The 20,728-nt window shown below is 34.2% G+C and overlaps 1 protein-coding gene across 1 annotated transcript in view; it reads right to left on the minus strand.

Moving 5' to 3' along the window:
* Positions 1 to 11,907, minus strand: part of LOC125242560 (transcription factor SPT20 homolog) — a 42,978-nt gene extending 31,071 nt beyond the window's left edge. Inside the window, exon 1 of the mRNA XM_048151326.1 lies at positions 11,785 to 11,907. Within this exon, the coding sequence (XP_048007283.1) occupies positions 11,785 to 11,793 (9 nt within the window). The 5' untranslated portion in view covers positions 11,794 to 11,907. The remainder of the gene's footprint in view (positions 1 to 11,784) is intronic.
* Positions 11,908 to 20,728: the final 8,821 nt, after the last annotated feature.

Here is a 20,728-nt window from a genome sequence, read left to right on the forward strand (position 1 = left end):
GCGTAAGGCATAACCTTATTTGCCCTCTATAAATCTTTGGCCTAATGCTGCAGGCAAATGTGACGTTCTCGAAAAAAAGGTATCATATTATCGTCGTTTTAACACGTCATTCATAACGACACCAGCAAATTTCGTACTTAAATCTTAAGTTAAGCGACATCGTGAAACCTTTTACTTGAGTAGGACACAAGTGAAGAGATAGGTCGCTTGGGGAATTCGTTACACGCTCCGTGTTGTGTGTATCGGCAATTTGTAATATTGAATCATTGAAGAATTATGACAAGGATATTAATTATGAGATTTCAGAGTTCGATATTCTACCTACGCGTGTATGAGCAAACCGTATTGAGCAACGACGGAGATTTTAGTTTTAGGTGAGCTAGTCTAAAATTACTAAGCGCATACATATAAAATAAAACTATGGAAACGGATTATATCGCGTATAATGAATTTATTATGACCACGAATGCTGTAAAGTGTTCGAAACGTCGGGATGAATTGTAAATTCATTATACGCGATATAATCCGTTTCCATAGTTTCATTTCATGAGTGACTATCGCGGTAACCGAAGACAATATTATATACATACCTATACTTACCTTATTTAAAAAAAAACACGAATTTATTGGTCTCAAGTGGGCTGTATTAAGACATAATGGGTTAAGACAAGAAAAATAAGGGTTTACAATGAGAAGACATTTTTTAAATAATCTAATGATTGTTTATGTGAGTAATATTTTAACAATTGTTTGTGAGTCAAAGCTAAAAGTTTGGTCTATTTAGCATAGGCGTCTCACACTGCTTACAGCATTTATTTACATGTTAGAAAAATAGTGTCAAAGACCGAAGTCTGATAGCAATAATGGTCGGTTGCACCAAACCGTAGTTTGCCGAATTTAGCGTTCGTTTATTTTGTAAGTACTTAGGTATGTAAATTTCCATATACTTCATTTGCGTGACGTTAATGTGTGTGTTACTTAACTGTGGTTGATCCAACTGTTTCAGTACTTTTCACACGTCATTGCGTGTGATAACATTACTTACATCATTAAAAGATACTATAAGATAAGTTTACACAAGGTAACAATTAACCAAAAAGCGTATAATTTTCATTTCATTAAAAACATCTGTCCAGATTATCGCTAAACGCGGCGAACAAAAGAAATGTCCCATAATCTTCGTCTAGCATCGTGGGAAAGTACTATCCGAAAATGGTGGGCTTTCACCTGTCTCACGGCGAGACACTCATAAATGATACTGAGATATGAATATCTTTGGCAAATAAAATATAGGCTAGTTTCCTATACTTAAATTAAAATATTTTATGCAGTGCACGAAATAAAGCACCACATAATTGGAAGAAAAATATGGACAGTAGTTATTTTTAAACATAATTTCTATTTAATAAGTCAAAAAGAAAGATTTAAAGTAAATTAATTGACCGTGACGTCACTCCTCAGTATTTCATACTAATTCCATACTAGTAAATCGTTTTGACAGGTCATAAAAAGAAGCTGATTTGACTAGTAGGAAACTAGCCTATTCTACCTCTATAAGATTTTTTTATTTGTTAGAACTTTACTTAAGTTTCTATACCACATTAAAGAATCAATTCTGTTAATCTATTTGGTTTACTTTTTATACAACTTAAAATATTCCAAGTGAAGCAAATTTATGTGTCAAACGTCCAATTTAGATAACTCTATTTATTTGCAAAGTATCAGTATTTAGGTTGTTAGTAATGATGGTAGTTAATAACATGTATAAGTAATAAGCTTCAGCTTAATTAGAATTCAGGAAGTTGGTCAAACTTAGCTCATTAGCTCTTTTTTCGAAATTGGTTAGGTAGAAATGGTTGATTCATTTTGTCGCTGACTGTACTTTTCATCGACACGTTTCTAAAAACCCCAAACAAAGTAACAGGGCAAGTTCAATAAAAGCTTTTAAAAATGGCAAATGTCATTCTTTACATAACGAAGGTATAACATAATATGCTTCTCCTTATTTAATAATGTTAAATCTTAATGTTATATAACATTTATAACACTGGCTGTGGGGGAACCATGAAGTTTCAAAATAAAATAAAATACACAAAAAAGGACTAATATTATTCGGATTGCTAGATAGAGCGGCTGCAATTATAGTATTGACTTAATGCACTTTCATTGCAATTTTCTTTTTATAATATAATATTTCGGAATCATGAATCGATTCATTCATACCAGGCAGTGAAAGATAATTATGACACATCATTCACAGGTACAGTGATTATGACATAAAAACGTGTGCGCATACGTTCCGATACCTACAGGTGTCCATCAATCAATGAGGTGCAGAGCTGTCAGTTGTTGTGGCACAAGAATATTATATACCATGGATTTTGCGTGCCGACCAATGAGTTGAAGCCAGGTTCATTCACCTTTACTCCTATGTTCTATCTCTTTCCGACACTGTGATGTATTGCCAGATTAGTTACTAAAAAAAACGTATAAAACATTCTTCAATCAAATTGACTTACTTTTCTTTGTATTATACGAAAAAAAACTCAATCAAAAACCTTATTTCTCCGGTATTTACCTCCTGCGTACTATGGGAACACTAATAATAAAAAAATATGCCCGATATGTCAGAATTGTCAAAAGTCATTCACCGATTCAGATATTTATTTTGCGAAATAAACGTTTTTCGACGATTTACTTAAGTTCTGCGCTATGTATTGCATAGTGAACCATTGTGGAAGTAAATGGAAACCGAAATCCGACGTAAAATTTCACAAGTAAGTACTTATTTTACCAAAATGTTCATAAACCTCGCTGGCAATAAATTTTCTGCTATTTTGCTTGTAATCTTGGTTAGTTCTTATCATTATATTGTTTTCATTGTCTCAAATTATATCAAAATTCCCACGAATAGGTTTAGAACGATAAATATGACCTTTAAAGAAAAATAATGCTATGTGTGGTTTTACGACTAGGGTGACCAATCTTTTTTCTTGCATGGTATTTACTCTTATTGAATGGAGCTAAATCTATCAACTTGGTACGGTTTCTATGTTCATAGTTCATATCACAGTATAATAATACCAACTTTATTGTTTATGTCTTTACAATTAACATGAATAATATTAAACTTTTCAGTGTTCCAAAAGATGAAGGAAGGAGGCAGCGTTGGCTGTCGATTGTACCGATAAAAGGAAATGTTTCAGAGCGTTCGACAATTTGCAGATTTGCACTTTAAGCCTGAAGATTATGACACAGAAAGAAATTTTAAAAATCGGTCCAGTAACGACGGAGATATCGTGGCATAAACATTAAATTGAGATACATATATATACATGCGAAGAGAATTGAAATACGTACGAATTGAGAACCACCTTCCTTGAGATTTGGGGCGGCGCTTAAAAATAAAGATACTGTTTTAAAACGTCCTAGTATTTCATTATTTCCCCATTGACAAATACTTCCCTTATATTTTTGTGGCTATTCCCACTAGTTACCACCAAGTTTTTACCTGTCCTAACTACTGGGATTTTCCCCACATTGTTAATTACCACACCGGGGGTTGATAGCTACTGGGATTAGTTTTCCCAGTAGTTACTACCAAAATATTATTGTGATAGTTTAAAGTGACTGAAACATTTTTTAATAAATACAGGTGTCAGTAAAAGAAAAGTTATATTTTAAGCCTCGTGTTGCAACACTCACCACGCTCTTATTCTGGAACGGTTCTGAAAAAAAAATCCCAGTAGTTTACCACTGGTAAAAACTGTACCGTATTTTGTGGCGTAAGGCAAAGTAACTGCAGAGTGGTATAGAAATGGACCTTATTGGCGGTTGACAAATTAGTAAGGTGCATTAGAGTAATTCCGAATGACAGAAATGTTCAGATAATTCCGAAAGGGGAATCTTGATATGACGGAAATAATGGTGATTTCTATGCGACTTTCCTAATTAGACGACTTTCGGAATTGCCCTAATGTACCTTACTTTTTGAGTTTGTGAGGATGGATGTTCACTTTCGTGATAAAACGATTGATCGGATTTGAATTTAATAAGTTACAAAATTAATCAGTCGTATAAACGTAATACGTCAAATTCCGCGGGATATCCCTAATGTATGCTTAATCATGGACACCCTAAAGAAAGAGATGCAAGACCGGCGTGACGTAATTCAAGGTCAAATTTTCTGGCTTCAACGTAATGTTCGGCACGCAATATCCATGGTATATAATATTCTTGTTGTGGCATATAGATTTTAAAAATCTGTATTTTGTTGATATTGATAAGACATTAATGTGTGCATTAGGAGTCGTATTATGTCAATATAAATCCATCTCCAGTAGGAGATTACAGTTACTGATACTCTAATATTTTTTGGTTCATTGGAAAATAGGGGCTAATATATAAATACTTGCACAAATATTGAAGATTTTGGTAGGTATCATAGAGAAAAAATATTATGCTAGTAAAAATGATTAATTCATGTTTCATATTAGTGTACCAGTACCTACAGTAAAAATAGATATCTCTTTTTTAAATCAAATATTACCTGTGTTAGGTTAATAATCTTCCCAGTTTGTATGTGATGCAAATATAAGTATTTGTACGTAGGCACTTGTGAACACATTTGCAACAGAAACAAAACAAAACAGATATGTAATCCGAACAGAAGAACGTTAAGAATTTTATCTATTATTGTTAGTGTGAGAACACATTAAGCGCATTAGTTCGCGTCAAGGCTCATTTGCTAGGTTACCTAACGACACCCGTTTTAGGTATCTGTTTTGGTCTAGGATCTAGATGGATACCTAATGTAAAAAACGCTAGTGCATTAGCTGACTCATATTATTTAGTGCAAAACGTTGTTTGGAAAGCCTGGCAATAGTTTGTAATATCCCCAAATACGCACCTAACAGCTTGATTCAAACAACGCCCAAATTGACTCTAGATCCGATAGAAAAGACGTTAAATCGGACACTGACATATCCATTCCATATCGTATTTTGTGCCAAATTTTGACAGATATTGGTATAAGTTTGAATTGCATGGGCCGTCTCTAGCACAATCGCTTATAGCACAAAGCACAAGCCTTCAACCTTTTAGCAGTGTAGCAATTCTGCCTACAAAGTACAAACATTAATCAGATATTTATGTGTGTAGACAGAACTAATAGGTAAAATCCTGTCTATTATATTTGGCTATTGTCTATCATAGGTTAAAGTACACAGGTGTATCGATTGAGCAATGCTCATACAATCGGCAAACTCAAGATAAAAGACAAAAAATGTGTCATCTTGATGGACGTGCGATTCGCTTTTACTTTCATCCTACTTACTCGGATCGACGAATTTATTATGTCATGGCGTCCTTCACTCGACGTTTATGGTGTTCGAGTGTTTGTATTTTTTACGATAATTGGTGACTTTTAAGTTGGTCGTTTTGTGAATGATGACAATTTTTTGGTTCCGGTAACGTGTTATATCAGTATTTACGGCTATTAAACATGTTCAAATATCGAAGGAAGATTATGGCGGAGACGGAGAAAATTGCGTGGGTTATTAAATTTAACTAACAAAGTTAAGACTTTTTTTTTTGTCTTATAAATTTCTCTCTTATTATAATTATCGAGGCTGGCTAAGGCGTAGGGTTAAAACCGCCGCGCAGCGTGGCTTTACTTGACGTTCATATGCGCATTGCAATATGCCTACGTACTTGAAAAATAAATATTTCATTTTAATTTTTTTTTATCACAGTAAGCACGCAGCAGTCAGAAAACATCTTATTTAAAAGTCGAACCTTCTCGTCTTATCCATCTCGATTTGAGTTATTAATCTAATTAAACAAAAAAAAAAAATTACTTAGATATGCCTCAAATTAATATCCAGTATCCACACTATAAAAGCCCTGTAATCACAAGTTATCTAAACTTTACCAATACCATCATAACATATTATTCTCTCCTTGTTATCCAACAGGCGCCAACTAATGAAAATGTACGGAAAACAGTACAACGAGAATAGAAACAAGAAGTAGTTTTTCAACAACTCGGACGCCTAGTTCAGATCATAGGTCACAGAGTAATCATTAGATAGAGAGTTACATTACATAATGCTGTGCTATATGTCCCTGCTTGCGCATGTTTTGCATTAGTTTCGTAATTTGATGACACTGTGTGCTTTTTACATAATTTTTAGGAGTTTGTTTGTATGTTTTTAGGAGTATGTTAAAATTGTAAGAAGTACCTAACCAAGAAGTGTTGAAAAATAAGTAGATGTAACCACGCCTAACTGAAATACAAGATTAAAATAAACTACTTATTTGGTATTCAAGCTGATTTGGAAAACATATTGCTTGTTCTCACAAAAGATCAATGCGGAAAGTATATTGATATTATTAAATTAATAAATATTATAGGACATTCTGACACAGATTGACGGAGTCCCACGGTAAGCTCATGAAGGCTTGTGTTGTAGTTACTCAGACAACGATATATATAATATATAAATACTTATAGACATAGAAAACATCCATGACTCAGGAACAAATATCTGTGACAAAGTACATTTAAACCAAGTATTTTAACAGACTGTAAAAATCTTGATGATATAGGTATCGTTACATTACATTTGAAGTAAAATTTATCCATTACTTAAGTACCTACTATTTTTTTTTGTTTATGGATGTTCTGTAAAAGGTTAATTTAGGTAGTTATTTGCCATTTTTTTTTCTAAAAATTAATAGAATCGATATCGATACACTTGCAAGATTAACGACAGTTTGCGGTCTAGTCAATCTTATCGATTTATGTTACGCCGCGAGGCACGCCGGAGCTCGTACTCGTAATATTTATAAGGTAAACCCGTGACCCGTGCGATGGCGTGCCTCGCGGAACTTATGGAGTTATAAGCTTTTATCGGCTGCAGATTCTATTCATAAATCTAGTTTATTTGGTTGTTTTCTGTTCTTGACTTTACTGTTGTCATCCGAATTTGAGTAACATAATAATTAAGCACTTCATAGTTTGCAATACAAGTGTTCTTTGTCGATACACGTTCAGGTTAAAAAAAAATACTGCGCTGAATCACTTGACTCTGAAGAAAATCGAAATTCTTGTAGTAGATTTGCAAAGCAAAACACTTACACAGACACACACACCCACATATAGACACACTTACACATATGCCCAACATTAGGCGCATACTCGCTACCTAATGACAGTAACTATCTACTACTACTGAGACAGATTTCTAGTTCTAAACTTCAATTTTGTATATGACATTGACCGTGATACTACTTCACTTTGTTTTATTTCAATTTTGTGCAAAGTTATATGACACAGACCCTTCTGCATTTTCCTATAAGGCTAAGTACCTACAAGTAGTCTAAGTATCTATTCACAAATAGAAATCAAACAAACATCACTCTCAGCATACATAATAGAGGAAAATCATTTTTGGCATTACCACAGTCAGGTGAAAAAGGGAAGTAAATATTTATAAGCCGGTTTTTAAAGCCTTTGGAGTCATAACATCAGTATTCTGGGGGAATCCTTAAGCATCTCGGCTCGTGCAGACCGGCGCAGGCGCAGCGCAGGTTGCGTCACCGGGGGAAAGTGCATTGATTATTTTATTGTGTCTGAAGACAACACATTAACACGGATTCCACCCTTGATCGATTACGTAATGCGAGTTTTTGAAAATTTGAGGTAGTGATTTTTATCGTATAATTACTAGGTAACGACCGGGGTTGACGACCGGTCTGGCGCAGTCGGTAGTGACCCTGCCTGCTACGCCGCGGTCCCGGGTTCGAATCCCGGTAAGGGCATTTATTTGTGTGATGAGCACAGATAGTCATGGATGTTTTCTATGTATACAAGTATTTATATATTATAAATATCGTTGTCTGAGTACCCACAACACAAGCCTTCTTGAGCTTACCGTGAGCCTTAGTCAATCTGTGTAAGAATGTCCTATAATATTTATTTATTTATTTATTTATTTAATTTTGTAACAGTTGACAACTGATTTAATTTAACAACTGATTTGATTTAATTATAACATAAAGATTAAGGGTCACTTACACCACCGAAAATGAAGGGTTAACCAGAGGTAAACCCACCATTTTATATGGAATTTGACAGTTGACAGCCCACTAACCTTGAGTTAAGCGGGTGGTGCAAGTGGCCCTAAGTGATTTTGTATGATGCTAGCTTACCGTTATTCATTGGGCGCAAAACGTTGCACTTGAATAAAGTCTACATAACATTGTTTTTTTAATAAGTAATACAGTTTAACTAAACACTGATTTCAATTTTCACGATTTTTACACATACCAAAATGTCAAACAGGACAGGATGCACAAGTTTAAGTAGGTATACATTTGAACTCTTTTCTTGTTAGGTAAAAAAAAAAACTAGAATAAATATGTACGAATACAAAAATGTTCAATTGTAATGAAGCTTAAGGATTGTAATGAATAAGTCAGCTCCGACTTGACCATTATTTTGTTGCAAATACATATTTTTACATGAAAAATATTAGTTACTAAATTTAATGATGAGTAATAAAATAACTGAGATAAAATAATCGTTGTAATAGCTAAATTATATACTTAAGCGATAAACGTACGATGTCGTAAAGATAATGTTCATAGATCCTTCCTCCATGTTAACACGAAGATACTTACATAAATATAATAACCTACATAGAGAGACCTCTATTAATAGATGCAGCATGAGTTTTGCACGAAAGCTTAACTGATTATTTTATGTCCGTCCTCGTTAATTTATTACATATCTACGAGTATTTATAATTATCATAAAGATTGAGGATTACTGAGGCTGGACGAATATTTAAGCCCACGTATTTTATTGCTTCATATTAAATTACAAAATAGTCATATTACATACTATTGAAACTAAGATTAAGCATACAACTTAATAGTTGGGTAAAATCTAAAATATACATTTCAATTTGAAAGAAGGATGCATGCGGCATGTGCTCACTGTATTGGAGTGCCGATATAGTGTACGTTGTGCGAGGATGTCCGAAGTTGATAGAAATTGTGTTGAATGTGCTACTAGTACTTACTACCTAGCACTTTAATTTTGATTGGATATAATGGATATGCCATTGCCACCGCGAGTCTTTTGTAACTCTTAAGAATGCACAGTCTATGGGAGGCAGTCTATTATGGATTAGCTTCCAAGTGACTGGTTAAAAAGTTAATTACAATAGGCAATTCCCTAGAAAGGTAAGAATGATAATCTTTAGCAATTACTATGAATTGGTAAGGAAAGAAATGCGTGGGAGAACTCGTTACTCGAATAGTTTTGAACGGATTATGTTTCGTGAAACCTTATTAAGGTTTTGATTAGGGTTGTAAATAGAAAAAAAACCAAATGTTTTTTTTCAGAATTGTGAAAAAAAACATGAAAAAAAACCGAGCACCTTGGTTTTTTTTCTAAATATGGTTTTTTTTCAGATGAACAAATAATACGACAATAACGGTTTTTCGTGAGTTGTAACGTGTTTCAAATGTTTCAATAACAATAACGCAAATTTTAATTCAATTAACATTCAGTATACAAACGTTTATTGGGGAATCTCCGATGCTGCATGTAGCGTGGAGAGGCGGTGGTGTTGCCAACAGTAAAAAGTGATAACTACCAACTACAGATTTCGTAAATGTTACTTTTATAAGACCAGAAATTAAAGTTATTTGATTAAATTCGTTTAATAGTTAACATTAAGTCTAAAAAACCGTATAAAAGTATTAACGACTTTCAAATTTTGAGATTTCGTACTTTAGAAAAAAAACATACTCCAGAAAAAAAACTGTTTTTTTTTCATGTTTTTTTTCAAGCCAGAAAAAAAAACCGTTTTTTTGCAACCCTAGTTTTGATAAGTGAGATATTGAGTTTAATGTATTTCGTCAATCACTGATAAATGATTTCCTCGACCGCTATACAATGTACAAAAAACATTGCTTAACAAACTCTCAAAGCTCTATTTTTGTGTAATATCGAATGTAAAGCATACATTGATGATTGATTCTTAAACCTCTCACAAGATAACATGGAATGATTAATCTAACCGTTTTGTAATTATTACAATTAAATTTATAACTCGATCACACTATGCCGTAATGCCCAAAGATAATTATAGACAGTAGCTTTTAGTGAAGAGTAAATTAATAGCACGAAATGAAAACTTACACAATGAAGTTATAAATCTTGACACGGTTTAGCGGTTTTAACACTGTTCTAATGACGTATCCTGAATCGCGATCAATGGTTGTGGTTATACTTCATATAATTATAATTGGTATAGCGTAACATCGTTATACGGTAATAACATGCACACTAAATGTCCAGGAAGAAAGGTCCGGAAAGTGAAGTGTAGATTAATAGACAAATAATTGAACTAATGGGTAGGTATGTAAAATGTAGATGCTATCACATTCAGCCATTTTAGTGAAAATGGGACATTGATAATGATATCGGCGTCTTAATTGATGAAATTATAGTATTGAAGTAGGGACTAACAACGATTTATGTCCTTGACTTAGACTATTTTCATAAACTATAAGATACATATTGCCGAATTTAGGTCACTGGCAGTATTTTAGTATTTATAACTTTTTCAAGATTTTTTTTCAAGACGACATACAGGTGACAAAAACACAGTGTGATGCAAAAAAACCGGCCAAGAGCGTGTCGGGCCACGCTCAGTGTAGGGTTCCGTAGTTTTTCGTATTTTTCTCAAAAACTACTGAACCTATCAAGTTCGAAATAATTTTCCTAGAAAGTCTTTATAAAGGTCTACTTTTGTGATTTTTTTCATATTTTTTAAACATATGGTTCAAAAGTTAGAGGGGAGGGGGACGCACTTTTTTTCCTTTAGGAGCAATTATTTCCGAAAATATTAATATTATCAAAAAACGATCTTAGTAAACCCTTATTCATTTTTTAATACCTATCCAACAATATATCACACCTTGGGGTTGGAATGAAAAAAAATATCAGCCCCCACTTTACATGTAGGGGGGGTACCCTAATAAAACATTTTTTTCCATTTTTTATTTTTGCACTTTGTTGGCGTGATTGATATACATATTGGTACCAAATTTCAGCTTTCCAGTGCTTACGGTTACTGAGATTATCCGCGGACGGACGGACGGACAAACGGACGGACGGACAGACAGACAGACATGGCGAAACTATAAGGGTTCCTAGTTGACTACGGAACCCTAAAAATTATCTACAAACCACTGATATATTCATCTAGCATCCCTAACTTCACTTAAAAGTTTAAGTAAGCGTACCTACTTTTAAATTTTATCGATAAAAACTTGAAATCACTTTAACACAACCAAAAGGTTACCTGAAAAAGTTAAAAAAAATCATGAAATTCAGTTCCACTTTGAAACTAAGTATCTAATGTCAAAAAATAATGAAGTGACATATTTATCGCATGTGCCGCATAAAAGGTCGGCAAACCACAGCCGCAAGCCGCATGCGTTTTGCGGTAGCGTTGCTTAGGACCGCTGACAGCCGAAACTGTTTCGTGACACAAACACAGACTAAGTCAAAATTTGACCCCTGTTATAATTCTTTCAACTGATGGCATTTTCGGCAGCCATGCTATTTTCACCAAAGTTTCCCGATCCTTCCGCAATAATTGTAACTCAGTTTAAAAGCTTCCCGAATTTCATGACTCCATCTTACATGTCACAATGAATTATTTATACCTATTCTTCAAAATAACACACACTGATACTCACTAATCTCATGGTGTCGGGTCACTTCACTGGAAACACTACGATATATGCGTATGCGCAAGAATCTCGGTACTACGCTCACTGGTGCTCGCGTCCGCGCGTCAACCTGTACTGCGCGGGAGTTGCCGCGCGCGCCCGCCCAAAACAACGTTGTGTAAACGTTGAATCATATGTCAACTGTGATCCGGACATCAATAAGCTGTGATTTACTGTGTATGATAGGTATAATAGTGTTATGAAAGCTCAACACTGTATGAAAATATCAGGGGGAGAGACCACCCGGAAAAAAGCGTATGGCCATAAAATGTTTACGCATATCACGGTGCGGCTGTCTTAAACTGTAGACTTTAAATATCGAAATTCTTCTTGATTTATTTTACATGGTTATACTTTAGAACTTCGTACTTAGTTATTATTTATTGATTAACTAAATGATATATGATTCACTGTTTGATACTCACACATTTTATTCCTTGGCTTAGCTTACAAAGTTTTCAATAAAAAAAAAATAGTACACGTTAAAAGATACGACACATTTAACTTAAATATTTTTATCTCAGCAACGATATGAACTTAGCGGGATACCCTAAATACCAAAACAAATTCTTCAATACTTGACTGCATAATATTGACCGATTTCGTGACGGCGGCATCAGCGGTACAAAGATTATCTTTATGCAATGTTAGCCGAAGATTTCACCCGTTACTGTCAGTTTAACTACGTGCCAATTGTTATGGGGCGTGAGTTAGCACCCATAACAGAACTATAACCAAGTGATATTTTACAGATAACTGATATTCTGTTAATATGGAGGAAAACTTGTTAAATTGAGTTTATCACAATGTGGCGGTGTGGTGGTGATCTCCTTTGTAATTACGAGTAATAGATAGGCAAGGTTTACATAATTCTTGATGGCGGAGGCAAAGAGTTTTACATTATTATCTTATATGCAAATTCAAAATAAACGACAAAGGGATGAAATTAATTTCTTAATGTTTTTTATATGTTGCAATATTTTTAGCTTTTTATAGTATATTAAATAAAAATTCCATACAATAAATATGCAATTCCATACAATAAACTAAGCAATTAAAAAAAAATAACTTTATTTATTTAACACAAAATCATATAAACTAGTAAGAACTTAAACAATAATATGAAATCTAAAGTTAAACCTATGAATAAAATTAAACTAAATAACAAACTAAAACTTACCTACAAAAATACCCCAGTTATAACGAGAAAACCCCTTCCAATAGGTCGGCCTGCGGCATGGACCCCATGATGCTGGCGGTGTTTCTTCTTTGTATCGCCAGTCAGAGAAGAAAAAAAAGAAAACTAAAAATCTAAGTCTAAAGAGGGCCCCTGAGGCACAGTGCCCAAGATGCTGGCAGCATTTCCTCGCTGAATCACAATGTGTTCTATAACAGAGAATTGCAACCATGATCTTGCCCAGCAAGGAAGTAAAGCGCTTTTCCTAAAAGTTGATGTCATACCTTTGTAATTATTATTAATTACAAAATATTTGCATGTTCTGTCGTATTTAGGGTAGATTGCAATTACTAGTATTTTTGTAAGTATTGTGTATCTATTCCTAATATGAAGATAGAAAGTTGATTTAATCATATGACCGACTTTGCAAAGTCATAAGCAATATGGTTTCGGACCCCTACTAGTATACCTAATTCCATATTGGCTTCATATTGGTAGACTTCAAAGTTCAAACCTTCATACGTGGAGCGAACGTCGAAATTTGAATCTATGCTTTTTTCGCGGATATTATAATCATATTACGTGAACACCGGTAATGTTTGCAACGCATTTGTAACGAATTGCGACGGTTCCCATGGAACCTTGAGCGCAAATTAATGGACCGAAGCTTCACTAATTTGTATGACTAAAGCTGATTTGCCAAAACGAAATGTATTAAATAGTTGTAACAGTTTGTTCTCGTCAGATGTTTCCGTGTACGTTTTATTAATTTTTAGCCACAGATCGTATCCAGCATCAGTGAATTCGTAGAATAAGTCTCATCAGAAAGTGTTGTAGCCAAAATGACAAGTGTTTTCTCTGTTAATAGAATTAGATGGAGATCTAGGTATCACACGTATATATTACTTAGAGCGTTTTAAACGAAATGCAGTACTCCCAGAAAATTCATCAACACAGTAACACAACACTTCCCATACAATAAAATTTAGCGGACGCTTTAATGCTGACTTTGCATTGCTGACAGACGGTTGTGCGACCTAACCTAAGTTGTGTTACTTTTATCCTAGTCAAGGAGTGGGTTAAAGAGGGAGTTAACCCTTAAATGCATGAATTTTCCTTTTAGCGAGATATTAATATATGTGATAGACAATGGTTTTCTGACTCTGGGAAAAATAATAAAAAAAATATTTAATTCCGATTTTAATACTAAATCAGTGTTAGAAGTTAAATAGGCCAAAACTTATTTATATAAATATATAATTATTGGTAAGTTTTATTTGTAAAGTTTGACTACTATTAGAAAGGTACACTATTTGTGAAACCCCCATGATAAAATGTTTAAACATAAACTAATTACTAACTCCGAAAAAATCTGCCTAAATCACATACTAAAAATCGCCATCGTTCTGTTTTTTCGCACTTTTCCGCCATTTCATCTTTATCTTTAAATAATAAATAGTAAATCATAATATTATTTAATTTATTTAATTATTTATTAAATAATAATAAATACTGAATAATAATTAAGCTATAATTGTGATTTTGGATAGCTACATATTGAGCCACAGGCCATCAAATATATGATGCATATATACATCACCATGCATTTAAGGGTTAAAAGGGGTTTTTTCATCTAAGTAGATGAAAAAACCCCTTTTAACTATATTCTGATAAAAATGATATTTTTTCGTATTTATAGAAAAAAAACTCTTTAAATGGATTCAATTACTTCAATTGTCTTTATGGATCAGGTAGCAGGATAAAATGAGTGCTGTAAAGAAATCTCCCACTAATTTTACCAGTGCAGTCAGTCAATGCGGGGCAACTTGTGGCGAGCTGTTGGGGAACAGCGACCTCACGTACCCACGTGCTCCTGGGGTGTTCTGTTAGATTTAGATTCCATTAACTCTTATATAGTCCTTACACCCTGGCGGGTGCTGCCTCTGCGTTCGTCCCATGACACGTACAAGGGCAGCATCTGCTTTTTGTACACCTTACATTTCATTAAAGTGCCAAAAGGGCCTCTACATGTTGGCTTTAGTTCCGCGCACGCCTCCCAAAGGTCCGGAATACCCTATGGTTTCCATGATGGGATAGACATGTATTATATCCTTAAACAAATCTAGTGAAATGACAAAACGTGGCGTGTCTATTGGCCGATTTTGTGATTTCACTAAACAGAGTCAGGGATTTAGTCAAATGACTGAAATTTTCTAGAGAAATGATGAAATGGATTTGTCATTTTGACATCTTGCGTGATTTGATCATATCCCTTAGAGATTTGATCAAATATCTGTTTTGGCCATTTCCCTGCAACATATACATATAATGCGTTTAAGCGTTTTGTATATATATATTTAGGAAATGTATATTTATATCTCTTATCGAGTTATTTTGGTAGGTTATGTAGTTGTTGCCATAATCGTAGATGGTTTACTTGGACTTAGATGGTTTAGCTCGCGCCTAGGCATCGTTGGAAAAGAAAGTCGCCTGCATCGCGGCGCTTTGACCCCGCCCGAATACTATTAGCTTACGATTTCATTCAACTTTTTCCATTGTGTTTTATGATTTTTTTTACGTAAAAATGACAGTTCGTGAACTTATGCTAGTCTTATGATCCTGCAAAAATGTGTGGGCAGTGGGCTGCTGACTTGTCACTGCTATATCTCTATTACGTTTTATATTTTCACCCCTTAATTTCCAGAGGGTATTTTTGGAATTATATTTTTAAGTAAGCCAGAATTTTTTAATAAAATATAAATCTTTTTTTTATATGTATCCATAGTGTTGTGTTCATGCCGATGAGTAAGGCTGCCAGAGCTCAACGAGGGTGCGGTTAGCTGACGAAGTGACGATTTGTTCCGTCTAGTTCTTTGACTCGTTGGCAACCCGAACCTTTCTTAAAAATAAGTACACAGCAAAAAGGAATGTACAAGTGACAACCCTGTGGTGACACCCCTCGAGTTGCAGGCGCCCATAGGTTACGGTGACCGCTTTCCATCAGGCGGACCTAGAGATGGGTAGTGAGTAAATACTCAAGAGTAAATACCGAGTAAAGTATTATGAGTAAAGTATTATGAGTAAAGTATTACGGGTATTATGAGTATTTACTCAAAATACCCGTATTTACTCGTTTTTACTCAAATTGATGGGTATAAACTATTTCGCGTGCTGAAATGGAAATACAAATTAGAAATATTGGTGTATTTTGTTATCGGCTACTAAGTTAAGTAATCAAATTTATATTAATTTTATTTTAAAGACGTGCTCTCCATACATGTAACTATTTTTCACAAAAATAAAATTCAGAAATTACCAGTGTGTTATACATCATCTGATAGGTCTTTAAAAATTAATTGAATGTTTCTAAAAAAGTTTTTTAATAATATGAACAGTTTTGGAATAAAACGATAATTAAGGCCGAAATAATGTTTATACCTTTATAACTTTCGAATTCGTTGTTGGAAAAATATCCAGAAACCGTCAAATTATTGGCCATATAATACAAAACACAAAACTAGTACTTTAAACGTCACCAGCTGAGCCATTTTTGAGTTTTCTTTAGAAAACCCTTAATAAAAGGTCGTAAGTGCCACATTAACAATCACTTCCGAACGTCATGCCGTTATCTAGAACATCAATTTCATTGAAGTCTCATACTTTTACTGTAAATACCTGCTTTCTTAAAACAAAACTGCTAACTAAACATTATCACTATTTTTTTCTCACAAAGATTACCTTTTTTTCGACAAACTAAGACTCCCATAAGCTTCTAATAATATAAATCTCATTTAAACATGTCCACACAGTTAAAATAAACACGACTAAGTACTTAAATCTCATTTTTTAAATTATTTTTAGGTAACAGTTTATACTCACCCAAATGAGTAAATACGAGTATTTACTCGGTGCTTTGAGTAAATTACGGGTAAATACTCAGTATTTACTCACCCCTACCCATCTCTAGGCGGACCGTATGCTTGTTTGCCACCGGCGTAGTAGGTATATTTTTTTTAAATGTTGATTGAAGCAACCTATGCTGATATGAGTACTCGTGATTAATTTTAATGCGACATAAATTACGTTTAAATCTCTCCATCTTTCTTTACTACGCGAAAAGGTCACTTTTGATCTAATCGGTACTTACTATCGTTAGTATCCTTGGGTTCATTAATAACTATCGCACAGATATAAGAACACAGTGTAACACTCTCGACCAGTTATTTAACTTCTAATAACTAAAGTAAGATAGCAGCACTCACTACCATAAGAGTGACTTATTTCAATTCACTTGTTGTGAATTCATTGTAAAATTTGAAAGTTTGTGTATTTTTTCAACACCAGTTTAAACTATTTTCATAGGTACCTGTGAAATTGGTAGTAAGCAAAATAAGTAGAAAAAACGAAAGGATAAATACTTCATAAAATTACTGTCCTTCAAAATACCGTGTAATTAATTGATCACAGTATAGCAAAAAAAAATAGTACCTATAAATCTGGGCCTTCCCAGGTATTCAACACTTCCAAGTTTTAACACCACATGAAAACATTCCCCCCTAACTGTTTTAAACTTTGTTACGGTTCCGGAAACTATTTTTTTCTACCAGATCGACGTTTGTGAGTTTAATTTACTGCACAGTATGTTAACCGTGGTTTAAGTGCTCAGTTACGGAGACGGAGTCTACTGGGAGGTTAACTAGGGTCAGGCGGACCGTTAATCAGATGCTGTCATTAATTTTGGGCTGCATTTTTTAAGTAGCTGATCCCTATCGAGAACCCTGTTGACATGAATAATTATTCTAAGAATAAGTTGTACCGTACAACTTCAATTAATCGTCACTCATTACTCTCATTAGGGTCTTACTTATGAAAATTCAGGATTCGCGGATTGCCTACGGGAAATATAAAATTAGTAAGTAAATTACCAGAAAAACATGTCTAAACAAATTACTTATTATATTTACTGTCTATATACCAAGGATCCCAAATTTTTAAAACAATCCGTTTCTGCAGGCCTAATTTGTTAGTCAGTGGGTCTGCTTTATTTTTCATCGGGTCGATTACAGGCCGCTGGCCACAGGTAAGAAACCACTGGGTTATCCAATAGAATAGGCACTAGATAGCAATCTATTAAGGTATTGTAAAATCATGATAGCATTCAGCAGGTTAAACCATTCTCGAACTCTTCGACCTTAGCGCAATCACACCTCGGACACTGGCGATCAAATATATTGAAAGAGGCCCATTCCTAGCACACAGTCTTAGCTCGTGTAGGTGAACGCGTACTATGCCTGTATGAGTGAAATATGACAGGTCGACTGTTCGTGTTTTTGACAGGCGGTAACTATGAGGTAACCGAGAGGGGGTGGGCGGCACTTTCAGCGGGGAGCGGGAGTGGCCATACTGTACGATAGTACTCTTTATTATACTGTGGCGCAATATAGATACCAATTAAAATAGTAGGTATAGCTATTATAATTCTAAAGGAAAGGTAATCAAAAGTCTGTCCGCATGAATGCTTCCAAATATTTTCAAAAACGTGACATAACGAAACTAATAGCATTCAATGAAAGTTTGTTAATCTCAACAATTACAATACAAATAGGTACAAGAAAGAGTAATTTTGCAATATTCAAAAGATGAGCCGTTGCAAATTTGAATGTCAGACGCAATGTACTTATATGCGTATACGCCTTCCCAGTGACACAATACCTAATGACAAGTAACGAATCGAAATATACCAATATTGAATGTACTTTTAGATTAAACTGCCTCTTATTGAATTCAAAGATATCTCGAAAGAATCATAGATAAAGGGCGATAAGGGCTTTTGACGAAATAAATCTGTTTGCAACTTTTAAACTTCGTTATATACATATTTTTTAGTTTCTTGTAAATGTGTATTAAACATTACAATGAGTTTGGAACAATTAAACCTAATAAATAGAAGGATATTAGAAGCTTGCTCTTTTGGTATCTCCAGATTCCATATTCATTTTGAGAAACGCAAGTTTTATGTATCAAAACTGTCGCTTATAGATAAAGATTACGAAGATGCAGCCATTTTTAATCAGGGCGCTGTTTCCTGACATTAAAATCATTACTAAAACTTGTATACTTGTCCAAATTTTTGGGAAAAACTTATAAATTAGGGGCAACCATAAATTACTATTTAGATTTCTGAAAAAAAAAATATTTAGGTACAGTATTTGAGCAGACAACGGATGTCGCTATTCCCATGACCTAAGAAATTATTTAAGAACCGCACCTCCGCAAAAAGTCAGTTTTACGGCTTCGTCGCCATTTCGTCACAACGCAGGCTTTCTCCGCCGCGTAATTTACATACGCACATCTTTGTTTGCTCTACGAATTTCTCCGCGAGGTGCCCACGCGCACGGCTGGCCAAGGAAGTTTAATTAAAAAACTAATACACCAGATTATGACGGAACTTACTACTACCTATTAAAAAAAAGACTACAGAAAATATTTTGCTGAAACTTATTTTCGTATTTAACCAAAAATACCTATATTTTAAAATGTATTTTTTTTGCCATCCAAAAAGTCTATGTCTTGGATCTCTTTAATCAAGGGTGAAGACATCTTTTAAGTAAGGTAAGCTCTCTTCATCCTGGACTCAACGGCACTTGTCATCAGAAAAGATTGTGTGTATTTAAGGTCTCTTGGACCTTTTGCCAGTAAACAAATTGCGAGCTAAATGAATGCAAACACCATATTATAGCACCTTATTATTATAGGTAGGTAGATTTTTTAAATTAAATGAATTGTTGTTGAAATACCTACCACACGTAATGGTTTTCATTGACTGGAGTATCATCATATGGGTTTACTGCTACTTCAGCAGATCCAAGTGCACTTGACATCTGTTTGCATTGTCTTAAGTACCCCCGTAGGTATGCGCGTGGTTAGTCCATCCAACTACTGACTGCTAATGATTGTGTAAAAAGTAAACATGACAGCTCGTAATTAATCTCTCTTACACCACTTTTGTTTACTTTACTCTTCGGTGATAAATGTTCGAGCATTAGGACATCCATCGATAGTTACTGGCAATACCAATTGGACTTTGTAACATTAATATCACAATTTTGTTTTCTTTCAACCCCTCAAATGCTGAAAGTGACAACTTGAGTGAACATATTCCTGTACTCTCTCTACCAACCCCTTTTATTTTGAGAATATAAGCGTAGGTAAGTGTATGTATTTGTATATCGTAAAAATTACAATTAGGTACTTTATAATGTATAAGTTGGGTTCGAAGCAACTGACTCATTTATGTTCTAAGTACCTGTACAAACAAAAAAAAACCTTAATTCTGAAGTACCAAGTTTCTGCCTTTCACAATTATTGCATAAAGTAAACATACTCGCATAATATCATCTAACAAATATTTTGTACAAGAACGCGACCCAAGTTGACCCTATGACCTCGGTTCTCTTGAAATAAATGACAGTAATGAGCACCATAGTTTCTGTGAGATTTGAAGAATTTGAACCCCGCAGCAAACATAGGGAAAAAGTGGTTTCAGTCAAATCGCATGAAATTTTAGTATGATGTAGAATTAAGTCTGCTGATTATTTTTTTATAAGGGCACAATTAACTCTCTCAGACTTATAATAATAATAATAAATCCGTTTAATGCAGACAACATATGGTCCAATTAAAATAACAGTACAATTAAAATAAATAAATCACAGTTCAAAATAAAAAACACCT

This window comes from Leguminivora glycinivorella, chromosome 3, assembly GCF_023078275.1.
Source record: "Leguminivora glycinivorella isolate SPB_JAAS2020 chromosome 3, LegGlyc_1.1, whole genome shotgun sequence".
NCBI lineage: Eukaryota > Metazoa > Arthropoda > Insecta > Lepidoptera > Tortricidae > Leguminivora > Leguminivora glycinivorella.